General features: G+C 39.7%; 2 protein-coding genes and 1 non-coding gene across 34 annotated transcripts in view; 1 reads left to right on the top strand and 2 right to left on the bottom strand.

Annotated features, from left to right (window-relative positions):
* Window positions 1-795: 795 nt before the first annotated feature.
* Window positions 796-16,076, bottom strand: CXCL9 (C-X-C motif chemokine ligand 9). 3 transcript variants are annotated; one of them, XM_081585731.1, is made up of 5 exons: window positions 15,882-16,076; window positions 5,552-5,686; window positions 4,025-4,151; window positions 2,491-2,575; window positions 796-1,082 (listed from the first exon to the last, which is right to left on the bottom strand). In XM_081585731.1, exons 2-5 carry the CDS (start codon window positions 5,613-5,615, stop codon window positions 978-980), a joined length of 381 nt encoding a protein of 126 aa, XP_081441857.1. In that variant the 5' UTR covers window positions 5,616-5,686; window positions 15,882-16,076; the 3' UTR covers window positions 796-977. The 3 variants fall into 3 exon arrangements, with proteins under 3 accessions (XP_081441857.1, XP_081441876.1, XP_081441865.1); XM_081585750.1 differs by lacking the exon at window positions 15,882-16,076 and adding an exon at window positions 8,454-8,732; XM_081585739.1 differs by lacking the exon at window positions 15,882-16,076 and adding an exon at window positions 8,532-8,723.
* TRNAF-GAA (transfer RNA phenylalanine (anticodon GAA)) lies at window positions 5,006-5,077 on the bottom strand. The gene has a single exon. It is a non-coding gene; the product is annotated as a tRNA-Phe (tRNA).
* Window positions 8,653-19,291, top strand: part of ART3 (ADP-ribosyltransferase 3 (inactive)) — a 126,204-nt gene continuing 115,565 nt past the window's right edge. For all 30 annotated transcript variants that reach the window (XR_014080908.1, XR_014080907.1, XR_014080904.1 and 27 more), the window contains exon 1: window positions 8,653-8,745. The gene's annotated coding sequence lies outside the window, so the exon portion shown is untranslated. The remainder of the gene's footprint in view (window positions 8,746-19,291) is intronic.

Raw genomic sequence — 19,291 nt, 5'->3', positions numbered from 1 at the left:
TTAAGATGAACAAGTGAAAAAATAGTTAGAAAGCAATGAAGTGCTCACCTGTATGGTGTTGAACACCAGCGAGATAGGAGTCTTAAAAAAATCCAAGTGGAAAGATTTTGTTGCAGAGGCAGGATGAAAATGAGCCTTGAAGACTGGATCAAGCGAGTACGTGTGAGGGGAAGGAGGTATTTCCTTGGGGTGTTGGGGAAAGAGTGAGAAAGCTGTAGACCCAGGTGAGAGAGGATGTGACCTGTGTGGTAGAGGGGGCGGACAGTGAACCGTGGGAGGATGGTGAGGAGCTCGCTTGACTGAAGCAAAGGGAACAGGAAGGAATGAAGCGGTCAGCGTGGGCAGGCTAGATGGAGTCACACAGCCTCAACACCAGATGGAAGGTTCTGAAAGCCAAGTGCTAGGGGTCTTCAGTGGTGACACCCCCCCCCCCAGAGAAATAACTGGCAAAAATCTCTCAGATACACTGTATATGAGGCCCTGTTATATATGTATAACAGGCTGATGCAAATACAGATGCTGACAGCTACAGCAGCTTGGCAAGGCCCAGCTCGACTCCAAACTGCTTTGCTTGCCAGCACGCTCCCAGGCTGGGGCCCTGCTGACCTGGACCTCAGGATGTTCTCTGGAGGCCTGGGAAGCCTGCAGCTGCTCTCCCGGGCAGCTGTTGTGTGTGGGCTTTAGTTGTGAGGACATTTGTCCAGATGTGGGTGTTGCTAAGACTGTGAGCTTAAGCATGAGGAAATTCAGTTGGTCGGAGGTGGAAGAACAAAAACAAACTATAGCCTCTAACAATTGTTCACATTTGGATTTTGAAAAGCAATTTTCTAGATGTAATTACAATTACAAAATAAAGTTTAAAATTTTCTAGTCGGATCAACAAGCTTTTGTATTAAGATGCCATCTCTTTCAGGAATTATTTCAGTTAGTTAAAAAGAACCTGTTTAACACAAGATAGTGGTTGGTGAAGTGGGAGCTCATGTAGTCTTCTTTTGAGAAGGACGTTGAGATCTTTTAACTTTTGGAACTTTCTTGGTTTTTTGATATTTTTTCCCTCTCTTTTGCTTTTTCTTTTGGTTGACCTGTGAGGAGACAGAAAAAAAAAGGGGGTAGTGTTTCTCTATCTTACCATTTTTCCTTCCTTATATTATATTTGGACTCTCTAGACTGGTCTTTATTTATCCTCATAACCAGTTAAAGTTGCATCACTCTCAGAGAGGCTCCTTTTGATTCTGTTTCAGTTATTTTGATGAAGAAGCAATAGCCTTCTAACTGGTTTTCTTTTGCCCATTTTCTTGGCTACCCCCACTCCAATCTTGTTTATGACCCACCTCTACCAACTGTGGGGCTTCCCAGGTGGCACAGTGGTAAAGAATCCGCCTGCCAATGCAGGAGATGCAAGAGACCTGGGTTCAGTCTCTGGGTTGGGAAGATCCCCTGGAGTAGGAAATGGCAACCCACTCCACTATTCTTGCCTGGAAAATTCCATGGACAGAGGAGCCTGGCGGGCTACAGTCCATGGGGTCACAAACAGTCAGATATGACTGAATGACTATCGTTTTCTGAGAGGTTGGATTATCATCCAATTTTAACAGACAAGAAGATGGAGGCTTGGAGCGGGTGACTTGGCCAAAGTTGCACAGTTGGTATGTGCCAGAACTGCTCCTCTGTCGGAGTCCAGAACCAAGCTCCTAACTACATATGCTGTGGCCCTCTTCGAACTTTACCCCTCAGCATTTCAGGCAGAATTTCCTCTGGCTTTGTCCTGGTCTACTTTTCTGCCTCAGTCCCTTCATTCTCTCCACACAAACTCAAGCCATGTTACTCAAGGTTCCCTGAGCACAGTGAGCTCTCTCATGATTCTAGTCTTTTTTTTTCATGCTGTCCTTACCCTCCCAGTGAACTACTTATCCTTCAAGATCCAAATCAAATCACCTGATATGAAAAGTCTTAACACCTTCTCCTTGTCCCCCTCCTTTGGCAAAGTTAATTACTCTTTCCTCTATTATCTTCAAGATTCTTGTACATATCTTTATTTTATATTTTCCACATTGTACTATAATTAATTGTCAGCGAATCTGCTACAGGAGTAAGGGACTTTATCTCATTACCTATTATTATTATTTATTTATTTTTGGCTATGCCATGAGATAGTTCCCCGACCAGGGATTGAACCTGGGCCCTGGCAGTGAAAGCGTTGAGTCCTAACCACTGGACCACCAGGGAATTCCCTATCCTCACAATCTACAATTCAATATGTATGTACTATATTGGATAAGAAAGACAAGCTCCCTACCCACATGGAACACACATTCTTGTGGAAGAGATAGACAAGTGATACCATAAGCAGGAATACAGTTCCACATTCTAGGGAAAAAAATGGTAGCACAATAACATGAATGAAAAATGTAACCTTAAAGGCACTCCATAATTCTTTGACTTCCAAAGTTATTTCTAAAAGAAAGAAAATTTTGTTCCTTTTTCACTCACCCGTTTCTCCCACTCTTTAATCAGTTCTTTCACTTCTGGTAAATCTGGGTTTAGGCAGGCTCGATCCCCATTCTTCATTGTAGCACTACCAAAGAAGCAGAAACAAGTTTTTTTTTTTTTAACTTTTAAGACTTTTTTTTAATTTTTAATGATTCAAATGCTTTCTCTTATCCACAGAATTCAATTCCCCAATTAAAGTATATTTGTAGCATCTGGGACTTCGGTCTTTTTCCTGCCTTTTCATTTTTTTAAGTGACTGAGGGGACTTAGATACATTTCTAGGATAGCACATAACCCTAAATTTAAAAAATCCAACAGGTATGTGCAATGGGAGAACTTATATCTAAAGATAATATTGGTTCTGCTATGCTGGAAAAAGTTATTTATGTTTAAGTGAAAACATAAAATAGAAAAGTTGCCAATATATCTACTTTCCTCCCCAAATGAGGAAAATGAGCATGAATTTTACTAAATTTTCTGGTAAAACAAAACATAATAAAATGTTTTCCTAAGACAAGATTAATGGACTGGTTGAATTTTTAAAATTACATCAGACTCTCCAGGAATAATTTAAGGACTTTTTTCTTTAATTTCTGACTAATCTAAGAATAAAAGGAGTCATTCTATACATCATCCTTGATGGGCTTCAAAAAACCTTAAAATATGCATATCTTTAACCTAGCCTGGAATTCTAGGCTCCCTGTATCTCAGATGGTAAAGAATTCTCCTGCAATGTGGCAGCCCAGGTCGGGAAGATCCCTGGTTCTCCAGTATTCTTGCCTGGAGAGTTCATGAGTGGGGTACTGTCCATGGGGTCACAAAGACTCAGACACGACTGAGTGAATAACACACACATCTTTAACCTACCAATTCTAATCTCTAGAAAGATATTAATATAGGAGAGAATTAAAGACATAATACTGATACAGTAACAGTTTGTTTTTAATAGCAAAAAAATTGACCTACATTTAGGTATTCATCATATAGATTATGGTACCTCCATATAATAGAATAAAATTTGGTCATTAAAAATGGCATTATTAGGAAAAAAGGTGTTATTACACAAGACTTACTGACATGAGGAAAAGCTCATGATATAGTGCTAATGAAAAAGCAGCTTATGAAAATGTATATGGTATATGATTTTGTTTTTGTGTACATATATTGTGTATATAAATATATGTATATGTGTGTATATGTTTTGTATCTATATATGTACACACAAAGCAAAAGTGTGTATATATACCAAGAGAATAACTGGATGGTAGAATTTAGAAAATTTTTAATTTCTTCTTTTGGGTAATTTACATTAAACATTTTCTTCAATGAACGAATAATACTTTGGTAATATATCATCCTTGGTTCCTTATCTCTACCAGAAATTGCTTATTTTTTTAGAAGGAAAGAAAGAAGTATACCAGATTTCTGGAGGGGCAACCATCTGCATTTTACGTGTCTGAATGGGCAAGTATTCCCAGGGTAGTACTCACACTAAATTTAATGCTGGACCTGTGTTGAATGAGTTTTCACTTACATGATTTCAGTTTTCTCACAAGAAGGGCTTGGAGCAAATTGTTTAAGGTTCTTTAAGGATTTTGGATGGATCATCCCTTGGCTGGTGTTGATGCAGGAACAGCGTCCATTCCTTATTGCTGGGATTCCTAGGGAAAAACAGAGGGTAGAAAACATCAATTGAAAGCTATGTCTTCATTTAGGTGATCCAACAAAATGATACATTTGACTGAGTAATGATTATTACTATCATCTACTGAGTGTCTTTCAATCATTACCACAAGATTTTGAAATAGGTGTGATCTCCATGGGATTCTCCAGGCAAGAATACTGAAGTGGGTAGCCATTCACTTCTCCCAAGAGTTCTTCTTACTGGGAGAATCCCATGGACAGAGGAGCCTGGCAGGCTATAGTCCATCGGGTCTCAAAGAGTTGGACATGACTGAGGGACTAACACTTCCACTTCATATATTTTACAACCTTAGGAAAAGAGATTTTTAAAATATTCAATAAATGCCTATTACAGGTCAGACACACAGATACCTAATTCATGTGTGCTATGCAGACCATAGCTTCTCAAACACCTCCCAAAGCCATTTTTTATCTGATATTAGTGAAATAGAGTTGGTGTTGGTTTCAATAAAAAGGTCTACTTATAGTAACTAACTACCACTAATCCTAATCTTCCCCACTGCCTTGATTTTCAGTAGTGCTTTAAACTTTCAAAAACTCTTTAAAATACACTATTTTCATTCCTTAATTTTTTCATTTAGTAGTAGGTAGAAAAAGCATAACTATACAATCTCCATTTCACAGCTGAGGGAACTGAAGTCTAGAAAAGTTCATAAGAAAGAAAGGAAGGAAGAAAGAGAGAAAGAGAAGTTGCTCAGTCGTGTCCGACTCTTTGCGACTCCGTGGAGTGTAGCCTACCAGGCTCCTCCATCCGTGGGATTCTCCAGGCAAGAATACTGGAGTGGGTTGCCATTTCCTTCTCCAGGGGATCTTCCCCACCCAGGGATCGAACCCGGGTCTCCTGCATTTCAGGCAGATGCTTTACCCTCTGAGCCACCAGGGAAGCAGAACAGCTCATGAATAGAGGTTGTTCCTCAGGAACAACCTAACTACCTTTGTTATTTGTGGCAGAAAAGCTCATTAACTTGCCACAAATAACAAAGGTAGTTAGTAAAGGAACAACCTCTCTGATTATCAGATACTTAATTGGTTAATCACAGACATATTTATCTACAAACTCTATCAGAGTGGCAAAAATTATTGAGGAGACAAAGTCTCCCATCTCATTACCAAACAGTTCAACAAACATTTACTGAACACCTACTGCATGCCAGGAATTTACACACGTAGACTGAGGAGACTTGTATTTGACCTGGCAGGTCCATTCAAGATATGAACGTTGGATTACTGCCCACAAGTGACTCACATCACTTTCTGATGCCTGCAAAGCAATTACCTTTACTGGGCAAATCAAAAGGCTTTTATAGCAATTTACATCTCTGACTTTACCAATTTAATATAACTTAAAATCCCTTACCTTGAACTCCAGTCAGAGTCAGGAAGATGATACCCAAAAGGAGAGGAGCACCACTTTTCTTCATATTGGTAGAGTGAAATCACTCCTGTATTTGTTCTGAGTCACTCCTTTATTAGATTTTAAGCCTGAGAAAGTCTTTAGAGAACATGCTCTTTGAAATCATATTTATTTAGGAAACCCATTTCCCTCCTAAAATCTGATTGGCTGGTGGTCTTAGTTGATCCAGCTAAACTGGCCACAAACTTAATTGTGCTAGGGGAAACCCTACTCTCCTATCCAAGGGAATTTCTGCATACTTTATTTCTTTCCATTTCACATAAATGGGTAGTTTATAGTAAGAGATGTGAAACCATCAGCATTAGCAGCCTTCAGCACACACAGCGGCTCACCTGGATGAGGGATAAGTTATATAATGAATATAATAAAATTATACAAGGAGGGTTGGGAATATTTCCAGATGGAAAGCATGAAAGTCCAGATAAGTAAAACACTCTTCAAATTTTTTTGCTATTTGTAGAATATCTTTATGTATAATACATGGCCATATTTATTTTTTCTAATAGTGCCTACCCAACAATCTTAAACTATCAAAATACATTGAAGGCATCTAAACTCAGGGACTAGGTAATTTTCTACTTTGGTAAGTTCATTTTGTTTTTATGTGATTGCTGCTATGGATTATTATTATTTTTTAATGGTTAAATTAGTTAGAATAATGGATCATTTGAAAACAGACAACTGGTACTACATTGAACTTAAAAACCTCTGTGTATCAAAGAAAATAATCAACAGGGTGAAAAAGCAACCTATAGAATGGGAGCAAATAATTGCAAATCATATACCTGATAAGGAGTTTGTATATTATCTCTCTCTCTCTCTCTCTCTCTCTATATATATATATATATATATATATATAACTTCTACAACAACAAAATCCAAATAGCCTGACTGAAAAATGTGCAGACTTGAATAGACATTTCTGTAAAGAAGATACACAAATGGCCAATAAACACATGTATAAAGTTCGACATTACTAGTTGAAAGCAAAGTGCTAGTAGCTCAGTCCTGTCTGACTAGTTGTGACTCCACGGACTGTAGCCCGCCAGACTCCTCTGTCCATGGAATTCTCCAGGCGAGAATACTGGAGTGGGTAGCCATTCCCTTCCCCAGGGGGTTCTTCCTCATCCAAGGATCGTAACCTGGGTCTCCTGCATTTCAGGCAGATTCTTTATCAGGACACGAGCCATTGTAATATCTAGGAATTTTTAGCACCCCAAGAACCATTTATTGTCCCCTTGAGGGCCACCCTTCCTCCCCCACATTGAGAATGCATGCTGTAGAGTGTGAGGGGAAGAGATACCAGCATTTTCTGTTACATGATGCACATTTTTGAACTGGTTTCTAGATGGATTATTATGCTTAAATACAATATTAAGAATTCTCTTGAAGAAAACTTGTGGTGAACTTTGACACAGCTTATTCATTTGGTTTTGCTTAATTTTGGTAACAACTATGACATGGGTTGGAGAAGGAAATGGCAATCCACTCCAGTATTCTTGCCTAGAGAATCCTGTGGACAGAGAAGCCTGGTGGGCTGCTGTCCATAGAGTCGTACAGAGTCGGACACGACTGAAGCAACTTAGCATGCATGCATACTTTGGAGAAGGAAATGGCAACCCACTCCAGTATTCTTGCCTGGAGAATCCCAGGGACAGGGGAGCCTGGTGGGCTGCCGTCCATGGGGTCGCACAGAGTCGGACACCACTGAAGCAACTTAGCAGCAGCAGCAGTGACATGGGTAGCGTGGAACTGGGTTCTGGTCCCAGCTTTGCTACTTGAAGTATGTGTGACAAAGTCTGTGAGCTTCACTTCCCTCAGCTGAGAAAACTGTTACTGATCTCACAGGCTGGTGAAATGAATGGCAACAAGGAATTTCAACTGCAAAATACCACAGAGCTAGTGACCATTTTTTTCTAGCAAGGAAAGTTAGGTGGAAACTTCTTAGAATGAAGATCAAGGCCCAGAATGGTCTGCCCATGCCCACCTTCAAGTCTCTTCTTGCATCACTCTCTACTCCATAAGCTCTCCTTTTCTTCCTTCATTTCCTCAGAGGGGCAATGCTCCTTTCCTATCACACGATTTTTACTCATGCCTTTCCTGCCTGGCATGTGTACCTAATCTACCTCCCTACTCCACTGCTTACCCACCTTAGATTATCAGGTTGGCATTTCCCCCGGGGAGACTTCCCTGATCCCCAGACTTGGTTGGGTCCCCCACCATGCCATTTCATTGCACTACGTGCCTCTTCTCATTCAAATGCCATGCTGCTGCTGCTAAATTGCTTCAGTCGTTTCCGACTCTGTGCGACCCCATAGACGGAGGCCCACCAGGCTCCGCCATCCCTGGGATTCTCCAGGCAAGAACACAGGAGTGGGTTGCCATTTCCTTCTCCAATGCATGAAAGTGAAAAGTGAAAGTGAAGTCGCTCAGTCGTGTCTGACTCTTAGCGACCCCATGGACGGAAAATCCTCCGTCCATGGGATTTTCCAGGCAAGAGTACTGCAGTGGAGTGCTATTGCCTTCTCCGCAAATGCCATGTAAGGCAATGTTATTAATATGTTATCTGACATCTTATGGTTAACATCTCCCTTCCCCCGTGGCGCTAGTGGTAAAGAACCTGCCTGCCAATGCAGGAGACTAAATGACTTGGGTTCAAACCCTGGGTCGGGAAGATCCCCTGGAGGAGGGCTTGGCAACCCACTCCAGTATTCTTGACTGGAGACTCCTATGGACAGATGAGCCTGGTGGACTCCAGTCCATAGCGTCGCAAAGAGTCAGACACCACTGAAGCGACTTAACACACACCACCACTAGAACAAGGAAGGCTTGCGAGGGCCCACACCTGCGTGCAGTGCCCAGCACAGTGCCCGTAGGCATTCAGTTAACCAGCGCGCAGCTGCGAAGGAACCAGAGAACGAACCGAGGCTCCGGCCTTGGCTCCATACTGCGCCTGCCTGCGAGGTGCAGCCGGGCTCTACAAGCGTGAGCGCACTGCGCATGCCCAGCCAGTCAGCTTCCAGAACCTTCAGTGGGGAAGCTTCAGTCATAGCCGGAGCATCTTGCGCCGCTCTTGGCCGTGTTGAGTGTTTCTGCTACCTGCGCCGCTCCCGTCGAGAGGCACGTCGAGAGGAAAGGTAGTGGTTGTGCGCTTCGGATCTCTGCCTTGTCCCCCTTTGTGTGTCATCCCTCTTCCAACCCGAGGGGGCCGCGCTTCTCCAGCGGACGCGGACGCCGGGAGCGGGGTCCGGTTTGCAGCTTCCGCGCGTGGCTTCGGCTGAGGCCGCAGGGAACGTTGGCCTCGGAAGGGCCTGGTCATGGGGCGGAAGCCTAGGAGGGTCGTTCGGCCTTGGGCCTTGGTGTCTAGGACAGGAGACTTCTGAACAAGAGGAGGGGGTTTTGGGGTCAGTGAGGAGTCACTCGAGGCCCCGTCATATTTTTTTTATCCGGAGGTGGTGAACTTTCTCCGGAGCTTTAACGTGTTTGGCCTGAGGGCTGGACTCGTCGCTCGTACCTCCCTGTTTCCCAGACCTCCTGTGGGAAATTGTCCTGAAAATTCTGAAAGAAAACATGTTTTTGACTGAAAACCCCCACCAAAGCGGCGTTTATGGCTCGATGGAGCATTTAGGAGAAACAGAAACCCAGAAGAGGACCTTACTGGCAGTTCTCACAGCCTTGGGAAGGGAGCCAAGGATTTTCAAAGCCTTCGAAACCGATAGATAATTCCCAGTTTCCCTTTGGATGGAGTTTTAACCTTTGAGTCGGAAAAAACCTCCAGTTCCTGTCCCCGGGAGGGCAGAGGGGAACCAAGTGCTGTATCACCCTCCGGAGCAGAGCAGGGTTTTGTCTTCACATGTGCTTGCCCGCCTCCAGCTTCCGTCTGCTTGGTTATGGGGTCAGTGCGGTCTGTTTAATTATATGCCAAGCGTGACCCTGCCGGAGTGAAAATCTGAGTCTTCCTTTTACTTTGAAAGGAGAAGCAAGTTTCTCTCATAGTGAAACTCCCCAGGCCTTTTTGAATTTCTCGCAGTGTGGACTTCCCCTCCTCTCAGCAGCTATTAGACTAAAGGATGCTTACTTGAAAAGAGTTTATTTCTTGAAAGTCTCTGCAGCCCCTACCTAGCATTCTGATTTTTCCTTCTTTCCTCCCTATGCAGGAAGTCATTCCTTCTAAAATATTGTAGTATGCCTGCACCACATCATAGTTGGTGGGGGTTGGGGTGGGATTCAAGTCCTGTCTGCATTCTCAGGTTAACAGAAAGGAATATGTTCTTCCTTTACTGATCTTAATATCTGGCCTCCTGGTTTATATGTTTTATCTAAAGTTTACGGACTGGATTAAATATGTGAATAAACTGTCCTGAGATGGAATGTAAGTGCATCATTTAAAGGACAGCTGCAGATGAATGCTGGCAGTAACATAACATTTTTGCTCTGTGACTTTTGGCAAGTCAGCTTATAGTCTGCTAAAACATAACCACAGTGGTTGAAGCTGCTGCCTGACTTGAAAAAAAGTTATCCTGAAAAGGAAGAAAATATTTTTTGTGTAAAATACCCATATTTCTTTAAAGTGATTTACATTAAGATTGCTTATCTAAGTAACTTCGGAAGAGAAAAACAATCTGTGTTCTTTGAAACCCTTCATTTGCTATTCATTGTTTATTTCATCAAGCTTTTATTATGATCACTCTAGGACACAAATATGGGCAATAATCTCTGCCCTCAAAGAACTCGGTTTAGTGAAAGAAAGCAGCATGTAAACTAGCAATTACTGTAGAAGAAGTGGTATGATAAAGGATTGTACACAATTATTGGAGATGCAGAGAAGGTCATAACTTTGGCTCATGGCTTCAAATCACAGTTGCTTAAATTAGGTCTGGAAGAGAGATTTGGTTGAAATTAGTTACTTGGAGAAGGTGGGAGGCATGAAAAAGTATGCTAAGTTTTAGAAACTGGAAAAACTTCAAGAACTTTGATAAGGGTGAAGGGTAGAGTGATAACAGAGGAGTGATGAGCAATGAGGCTAGAAATGTAGCAGGATCCAGAGGATGAAGGACCTTGTAAATCCTTGTGGTGAGGACAAGTTGAAGGATTTTACCCAAGGAAGTGATATGAGAACATTCACAAACACATGCACACGCACATACATCTATGTCTACGTCTGACTCTTGTCACTAGACAGTATCATTTATTTTACATAAACATTTCCCAGTATCTATGTAGTTTATATGATTTAAAAATGCTTCCGTTTGTAGTCTGTTTATTCTCAGTGCTGGACTGAATTGTTTCTGTTGTTTTTGTAATCAGTTCAGTCACGTCCAACTCTTTGCAACCTCATGGACTGCAGCACACCAGGCTTCCCTGTCCATCACCAACTCCTGGAGCTTGCTCAAACTCATGTCCATTGAGTCGGTGATGCCATCCAACCATCTCATCCTCTGTCATCCCCCTCTCCTCCTGCCTTCCATTTTCCCCACCATCAGGGTCTTTTCCAATGAGTTAGTTCTCTGCATCAGGTGGCCAAAGTATTGGAGTTTCAGCTTCAGCATCAGTCCTTCCAGTGAATATTCAGGACAGATTTCCTTTAGGGTTGACTGGTTTGATCTCCTTGCTGTCCAAGGGACTCTGAAGAGGCTTCTCCAACATCACAGCTCAAAGGCATCAATTCTTCAGTGCTCAGCTTTTTTTATGGTCCAACTCTCACATCCATACATGACTACTGGAAAAACCATAGCTTTGACTGTATATATCTTTGTCAGCAAAGTAATGCCTCTGCTTTTTAATATGCTGTCTAGGTTGGTCATAGCTTTTCTTCCAAGGGGCAAGCGTCTTTTAATTTCATGGCTGCAGTCACCATCTGCAGTGATTTTGGAGCCCCCCAAAATAAAGTATGTCACTGTTTCCATTGTTTCCCCATTTATTTGCCATAAAGTGATGGGACTGGATGCCATGATCTTAGTTTTCTGAATGGTGAGTTTTAAGCCAGCTTTTTCGCTCTCTTCTTTCACCTTCAGCAAGAGACTGTTCAATTCCTCTTCACTTTCTTTCATAAGGGTGGTGTCATCTGCATATCTGAGGTTATTGATATTTCTCCCAGCAATCTTGATTCCAGCTTGTGCTTCATCCAGCCCAGCATTTCTCATGATATACTCTGCATATAAGTTAAATAAGCACGGTGACAATATACAGTCTTGACATTCTCCTTTCCCAACTTGGAACCAGTCTGTTATCCCACGTCTGATTCTAACTGTTGCTTCTTGACCTGCATACAGATTTCTCAGGAAGCAGGTAAAGTGGTCTGGTATTCCCATCTCTTGAAGAATTTTCCAGTTTTGTTGTGATCCACACAGTGAATGAAAGGCTTTAGTGTAGTCAGTGAAGCAGAAGAAGATGTAATAGGGGTACTCTTATTTTTTTCCGAAATTTTACTTTCTTGGGATATTTTCATTCTTTAGAAGCTTAGAAAGATGAAAAACATTTTTATATCTTTTGAAACAATTTGACAGTAAGACTGGACTGATTTTGTAATACCTTCATCAGTGTGTAGATGTACCAGTTTCCCAGTTCCCTTGTCATTTGCATTTACTTTTGTTAATTTAACGTATGAAACTTGAGATCAGAGCTTATTTCAGTTTTTTTTTATATTTATGACATTTTAGTTTGTATTGGCTTAATCTCTGCATCATCTACCTTGTGAGGAACACTTGTCAAGTGGAATCAGGATATTGACATTATAAATGTATGTCATTTCTTTACAGACTTTGAATAGGAAGATCTAATCCATTTTCACTTAAAATACCTGCGTTTTATATTTTGTTGCCTTCATTTCTTGCATAATTTTTTCAAAGTATAACATGTTATATGAGCTGAATTGTGTCCCCCAAAATTCATATGTTGAAGTTCTAACTGCCAGTACCTCAGAATGTGACTTTATTTAGAGATAGGATCTTTGAAGAGATAATTAATTTAAAATGGGGTCATTAGGATGGTTCCTAAACCATTATGCTGCTGCTGCTGCTAGGTAACTTCAGTCATGTCTGACTCTGTGCGACCCCATAGACGACAGCCCACCAGGCTCCCATGTCCCTCGGATTCTCCAGACAAGAACACTGGATTGCCATTTCCTTCTCCAATGCATGAAAGTGAAAAGTGAAAGTGAAGTCGCTCAGTCGTGTCCGACTCCTAGCGACCCCATGGACTGCAGCCTACCAGGCTCCTCTTTCCGTGGGATTTTCCAGGCAAGAGTACTGGAGTGGGGTGCCATTGCCTTTCCAAAACCATTATGACTGGTGTCCTTATAAGAAGAGATTAGGATGCAGAGAGGTTCAGAGAAGACCATGTGAAATGAATTTTTGATTGACAGAATTTTTTTTTCTTTCAGAATTTAAAAGATGTCACCTCTCAGCCTTCTGGTCTCCATGGCTTTTGATGAGAAGTTGACTATTAATCTTATTAATGATCCTTTGTATATGATGAATCACTTCTCTCTCAGTGCTTTCAAGATTCTCTAGCTCTCATCAGTGAGAATTTGATTACTATCTATCTCTTTTAGTTTATCCTGCTTGAAGGTCACTGAACTTCTTGGATGTGTAGACTGATGTGTTCGGCTAGATTTGGGAAGTTTTTGGTCATTATTTCTATGAATACTCATTCTATCCCTTTCTCTTTTCTCCTTCTTGGACTTGCATTATATTACTTTATTTTATGGTATTTCATAGGTCCCTTAGGCTCTATTCACTTTTTTCCATTCTTTTTTTTTTTTCTTGCTCCTCAGATGTAGTAATTTCAATTGACTTATTTTCAAATTTGCTGATTCTTTTGCTGGCTCAAAAATGCTGATAAATGCCTCTAGTGAATTTTTCATTTCAGTTTTTTACTTTTCAGCTCCAGAATTTGTATTTGGCTCCTTTTTGTAATTTGTCTCTATTGATACACTCATTTTCTTCACACAGAATTTTCCCCAGTTTCCTTTTATTCTTTGTACAGGATTTCCTTTAGCTCTTTTGAGCATATTTTAAGATGGTTGATTTAACATCTTTGTCTAGTAAGTCTCATGAATGTCTGGGTTTCTTTAGGAATGATTTTTTTGTCAGTTCTTCCTTTTTGAAAGGGCCATACTTTTGTGTTTCTTTGTATGCTTTTCTTGTTGTTGAAAACTAGACATTCTGAGGAACTCTGGAAATCTAATTCTCTCACTTGATGACTGAAACCACCCATTTGTTTCTTTACCAAGTATTTTTGCAAAGTGGGTATTCTTTGTTATGTGTAGTCACTGAAATTTGTTTACTTGTGTTGTGGTCAACCAGTGACCTGACATATGGCTTTATAAATGTAGGTCAAGACAAGCAGAATGACACACAAAGTCTGCTCATGTATGTTAGGGTAAATTTTATTCAAAATGAATTTCAGGAAGTTATCTTAGAGATGTGAATTAAAGTTGAATTCCAGATATTACTTTTGGACTTCTTTTCTCAAAATGAGATTAGATTGCATCCTTTGCAATATATGCTAAATTTATATGGGAAATAAGTGAATATTTTATTTCTTTTGCATGTCAGTGCCCATAACCTAAAACCACTCCCTTTTGATTCCATCACTTGGTTCCTCAAGTCAGAATCTAAATGGTATAATTTTGAAAATGTTCTTGGTTTACACCTTGCAGAGTCAAGAGGATCTGAAAGTCTTGAAATAGAGGAAGTAACAGATGTGACAAAAGTTAGCTTTTGGGAACTAAGAGCACCTTTTGTATTGTACAATAGTACCCAAAATTTCAAACTTGATTTTAAAATAAAACATATACTTCTCTTGAAACAAAAAATGCCTGTTATGTTCGTAGCAAGCAAATGTTAATATATAGCATTTATGCCTAAGACTTACTCTGAAAACTTTCTTATCCTATCTTCTGATAATTCCTACAGCAAGCCAAGAAGATTGTATAAACCTTATTTTTTTGTAGTTTTTATTACAAAAATAATGTTACTGTTTTTCAAATTACAAAATTGGATGTTTCAAACTATATTTGCTACTCATTCCAAGATTCAAATATATTTCTCCTGGTATGTGCTCCCAGTTGAAAATTATGACCTAATATTTCAACTAATGTTATAGTGTCTGCCATTGTGAATGTATCTTGTCTGTCTTTTCTCCTCTGGTATTTGTGGTATTAGGCTTTGTGGTTACTCATGTGTAATTTGTGAAAATTCATTTGTTACTTTAATTGTGAATTTTTTTATTGGAGTATAGTTACTTTACAATTTTGTGTTAGGTGAATTTTTATTTTGAGTGATTTAGTTAGATGTAATGCATTGTGTTATCACTCATAATTCTGTTTCTACCAAAATGTGTAATTCCAATTTAATTAGGTTCTGTTTTTATGTTCTAAAACACAGATGAGATACTTCAGTAAATGATGGTCTTTGACTTGGGATTTTATTTTCTATCTCAATCCATTCTTTCCCTGCAAGCTAAATAATTGTTTTACTTAGTCCTAAAGTATGGTGAGCTATTTACAGAGGTCTTTGTGTGTATATGAATGGTGGCTGTCTACGGTGCTCATGCTGTGATTCTTGCTTCTTGGCCAGGCTGAACTTCAGCAAGCTACTCAATAAGAATTTCACTTAGAATTCAACTATTTTAGTAGACAACTACTTCAAATTCTGTTTTCTTTGTCAAATCTTCCCTGAACACATCACAACCCTAGGTGGTCTTTCCTTTTCCTCAGTAGCTCTTAAACTTAGAGTTTATTATGTTGACTGTCTTATCCTGCTCCCATTAGTATTCCTTCTGAGTGATGATGAGCATCAGTTAGGGTGAGACAATGTACATCCACATGCATTTTATTGTTTTGTACCCATTAGTCATAAGGAGGTATAATTGATCTGCATGATCTAAATTCAATAACATATATACTTACTATAGTTCCTTATGACTGTAATCAAATTTTCTAAATGAATTGTTAAGGTAATTAAACAAGGAGGCCATTAGATTGAGGTGACTTTAGTGCCTTGGTAGCCTACACAAGCAAACTAAAACCAGAGTCAGTGCACTTGAATCTGAAAAAATGAAAACCAATCAACTAGGCTTTTCCAAGTAAGGCAGCTATTTAAGCTGTAGTCAATTGAATAATTTCCTCCTTTGCTTCTGCATTTTCTCTATAAAAACCTCAGCCCTAGCTCCTGTCAATGGAGTGTTTCTAACCAGCTTAGGTTTGGCGCTGCTTGATTTGAATTAATGTTTGCTCAAATAAACTTTTGAAAAATATCAATGTGTGTACCTCAGTTTCTCTTTTAACAAGACTCTCTTTGTTCGTTGTCCAGAAGCTTCCCAAACACCTTCCAGGTACCACTGTTAAGGTGGATCTGGCTAGGCTAGACTTCCCAGGTGGCTGAGTGGCAAAGAATCCACTTTTCATTGCAGGAGATGTGGTTTTGATCCCTTGGTCGGAAGATCCCCTGAAGAAGGAAATGGCAACCCATTCCAGAATTCCATGGACAGAAGAGCCTGATAGGCTACTGTCCATGGAGTCACAAAAGAGTCTGACATGACTTAGCGACTAAACAGCAACCACGCTAGACTACATATTGTTCTTCCTCTGTTTATGGTTGACTTCGTTACTATGTGGCTTTTCTTCTTTTTTTTTTTAATGTGGCTTTTCTTAATAAAATTAACAAGATGAGAAGTCCAGTTACCTACACAATTTAGAATGGCACATTCATGATTTAGTCTCAATTTTACCCTTATTCTGTTTAGTCAAAATATGACTTTGATCTCTTTATATCTCATGTGATTGTAAGAATATAAGCATTCTTTTATCTTGAGGAAAGTTAATTTGTGTCCCTGTGGTGTTTTAGTGATACTTACATGTTCCTTTGAATTTAACACAAGGTATTTCTACTAACTGTATCTAAGATGTTTATCACTTCCAACATAATAGATTTCTTTTTTGACCAGCATTACTTACAATACTAGTTATCTAAACATTAGTGTTTCCTACCTTTGATTGCTGGTGATATTTGGTTTATATATGTGCTTATTTCCCACTAGAGTATAAAAAGTTTAAGGTCAGATATCATGTTGTCTTTGTTTGCCTCATTGGATCTTGAAGATAGTAGGTGCACAGTTAGTATTTACTAAGTTGAATTTGATTGAGTTGAGAATATGCCAGGAATCCCTTTAGTCTCATACAGTAATCTGAAGGATGTCTTTAATTTCTAACAGCAAGTTTGTGCTCTCAGTGGTTCTAGAGGTTTTAAAAAAAAGGTGGTATTATGGTTAATAGTTCAGATAGTCTTGAAATTCTAGGAATACCTTGGAAATAATGACTATTAATATCTCCTTTAGGGCCAGATCTTGAAGTCAGCTCAGGTTTCTAAATCCCCAAACTAGCCAAATATGTCCAGAGTCATTTGCATGTAAGATTACCCAGATTGAAGTGTGTATGTTGATGTCCCAGTGGCCTGAAGTGAATGTTCTGCAAACTGAAATAGTCTGTTCAAGGTCTTGAATGAATTAGTACAGACTCATGGTTTTTAGCCATTTGGAGATTGTTGAGCTCTCTGACAGTCTGGTAAAGGCTACCGATATGTGTGCATTTGTATGTTTTGCTTATAATTTTAGGAGATTGTTGAGCCTTGAAAACCACACATACCAAGGTAAAAGTCTTCTGGGAATGATGGAGATGGACAGACTCTTTAACTCTTCTTAAGATGAGATTGATGTTAAACTTTTCTCAATTTCTCCTTTTGTCTTCTTTTCCTATTCTGTAGTAACTAAAGTAAAAGTAAGGGAGTTTCTCTCTTGCATCTGAACCTAGGAAATGAGATGGCTATGTTGTTCTGGCTCTGATTAAGTTTGAATGAACTGGGAAAATGTTGCATAATATGTAAACAATATGCTTGTCTCTATCACAAGTGAAAATAAGACAAGTTATTTTTGATTTTGAAATAAATGTCTCTCAGAATGAAACCCTGTGAGGAGCATGGATTTCCCCTACTCTTAATCGCTTTTGGTGCTGTTAGAGCATTAAATTTAGTTTTAAAGCACATTTATTTTTGAAAGTCATGTAAGCCCCTGCTTAAAACCTATCCTTAATTCTGTTGCCAGTAGGGGCCTCTCATAGTTTAGTAAACAGTTTGCCAGTACACATAGTGGATATTGCAATGGGAGAAGGTTGTCATGCCTTCTGTGCCTGTGATGATTCAACAAAACTAGTAAGCTTCTCTTTATTTCCAAGTTTACTTTCTCCTAAAGTTTAAGAGCATCCCACCCAGGGATGCTCCTGTATTTGGGGCTTCCCAGGTGGCGCTAGTGGTAAAGAATCTGCCTGCAATGCAGGAGACCTGGGTTTGATCCCTGGGTTGGGAAGATCCCCTGGAGGAGGGCATGGCAACCCACTCCAGTGTTTTTGTGGAATGCTGTGGAAGTGATGGGAATATGTTTGCTGTATTTGAGAAGTAATAGGAGACTGCTATGGCTAAAGTAGAAAGGTAGAGGTGGAGAGTTGTAGGAATCAGGTGGGAGAGTTATGCAGAGCCTTATAGGCTATGATGAATTTTGTATTTAATGTAAAGTGTGGTGGAATGGTATTGGAAGGATGAAACCAGGAGAGAAATATAATTATATTTATGTTTTATAAATATTGCAATGACTTGTATAGTGAATAACCTGTAGCAAGCAAGAAGTTAAGCAAGAAGACTGATAACAAATACACTTGGATCACCATACATTATTATATGGTGATCCAAAATACATTCACTAATAAGTCAGTGATTTTTAACACCAGGTGTTAAGTTTTAGTCTAGCACAGAGAAAGGAGTTCTGGTATCTATATGACTCTGTTCTCAGTTCAGATCTTTTTTTCAGAGATGATTAGTTTCATAAAGGTCCCTGAGAGCATAAATCTTAGTTCTCTAAGACTTACACTTAAAATTCAGTGTCTTTGAAAATTGCTTAACTTTTTCCCTTCTATTATAATTTAAAAAAAACAGTAAAAATGTTCTTATAGGAAACTTGGAAAATAAAATTAAAAAAAATCATATATAATCCTGTCATGCTGTTCAATCACTCAGTTGTGCCTGACTCTTGGTGACGCCGTGGACTGCAGCACACCAGGCTTCCCTGTCCTTCACCATCTTCCGGAGCTTGCTCAAACTCATGTCCATCGAGTCAGTGATGCCATCCAACCATCTCATCTTCTGTTGTCTCCTTCTCCTCCTGCCTTCAATCTTTCCCACCATCAGGGTCTTTTCGAAGGAGTCAGTTCTTCACATCAGGTGACTATGGTATTGGAGCTTCAACATCAGTCCTTCCAGTGAATATTCAGGACTGATTTCCTTTAGGAAGGACGGTGGGATCTCCTTGCAGTCCAAGGGACTCTCAAGAGTCTTCTCCCACACCACAGTTCAAAAGCATCAATTCTTCGGCACTCAGCTTTCTTTATGGTCCAACTCTCACATGCATACGTGACTACTGGAAAAACCATAGCTTTGACTAGACACACTTTTGTCAGCAAAGTAATGTAGAAGTAGTATTTTAATTAGCTCTTGATTGTTTTTTGTCTTAGTAATGTTTATGGAGGATTTCTACTTCTCTTTTATTTGAGAAAACAGAGGCCCATACAAGCTTTAATGACTCATTAAATATTGTATTCTTACTGCTTTATTGAGGTTCTCAGCCAGTCTCTGA

Source organism: Giraffa tippelskirchi, chromosome 1 (genome assembly GCF_054371585.1).
Source record: "Giraffa tippelskirchi isolate mGirTip1 chromosome 1, T2T-mGirTip1v1.2.pri, whole genome shotgun sequence".
In the NCBI taxonomy this organism is placed as follows: domain Eukaryota; kingdom Metazoa; phylum Chordata; class Mammalia; order Artiodactyla; family Giraffidae; genus Giraffa; species Giraffa tippelskirchi.
The sequence above is the reverse complement of the archived record's forward strand: the minus strand, read 5'-3'. Positions and strand labels throughout refer to the sequence as shown.

Coding starts and splice junctions, on each gene's coding strand:
- CXCL9 (XM_081585731.1), bottom strand. CDS start 5,615: ATGAAGAAAAGTGGTGCTCCTCTCCTTTTGGGTATCATCTTCCTGACT. Junction 4,152..5,551: donor GACTCTGACTGGAGTTCAAG/GTAAGGGATTTT, acceptor GTTTTTCCCTAG/GAATCCCAGCAATAAGGAAT. Junction 1,083..2,490: donor TTAAAGAGTGGGAGAAACGG/GTGAGTGAAAAA, acceptor GTCTCCTCACAG/GTCAACCAAAAGAAAAAGCA.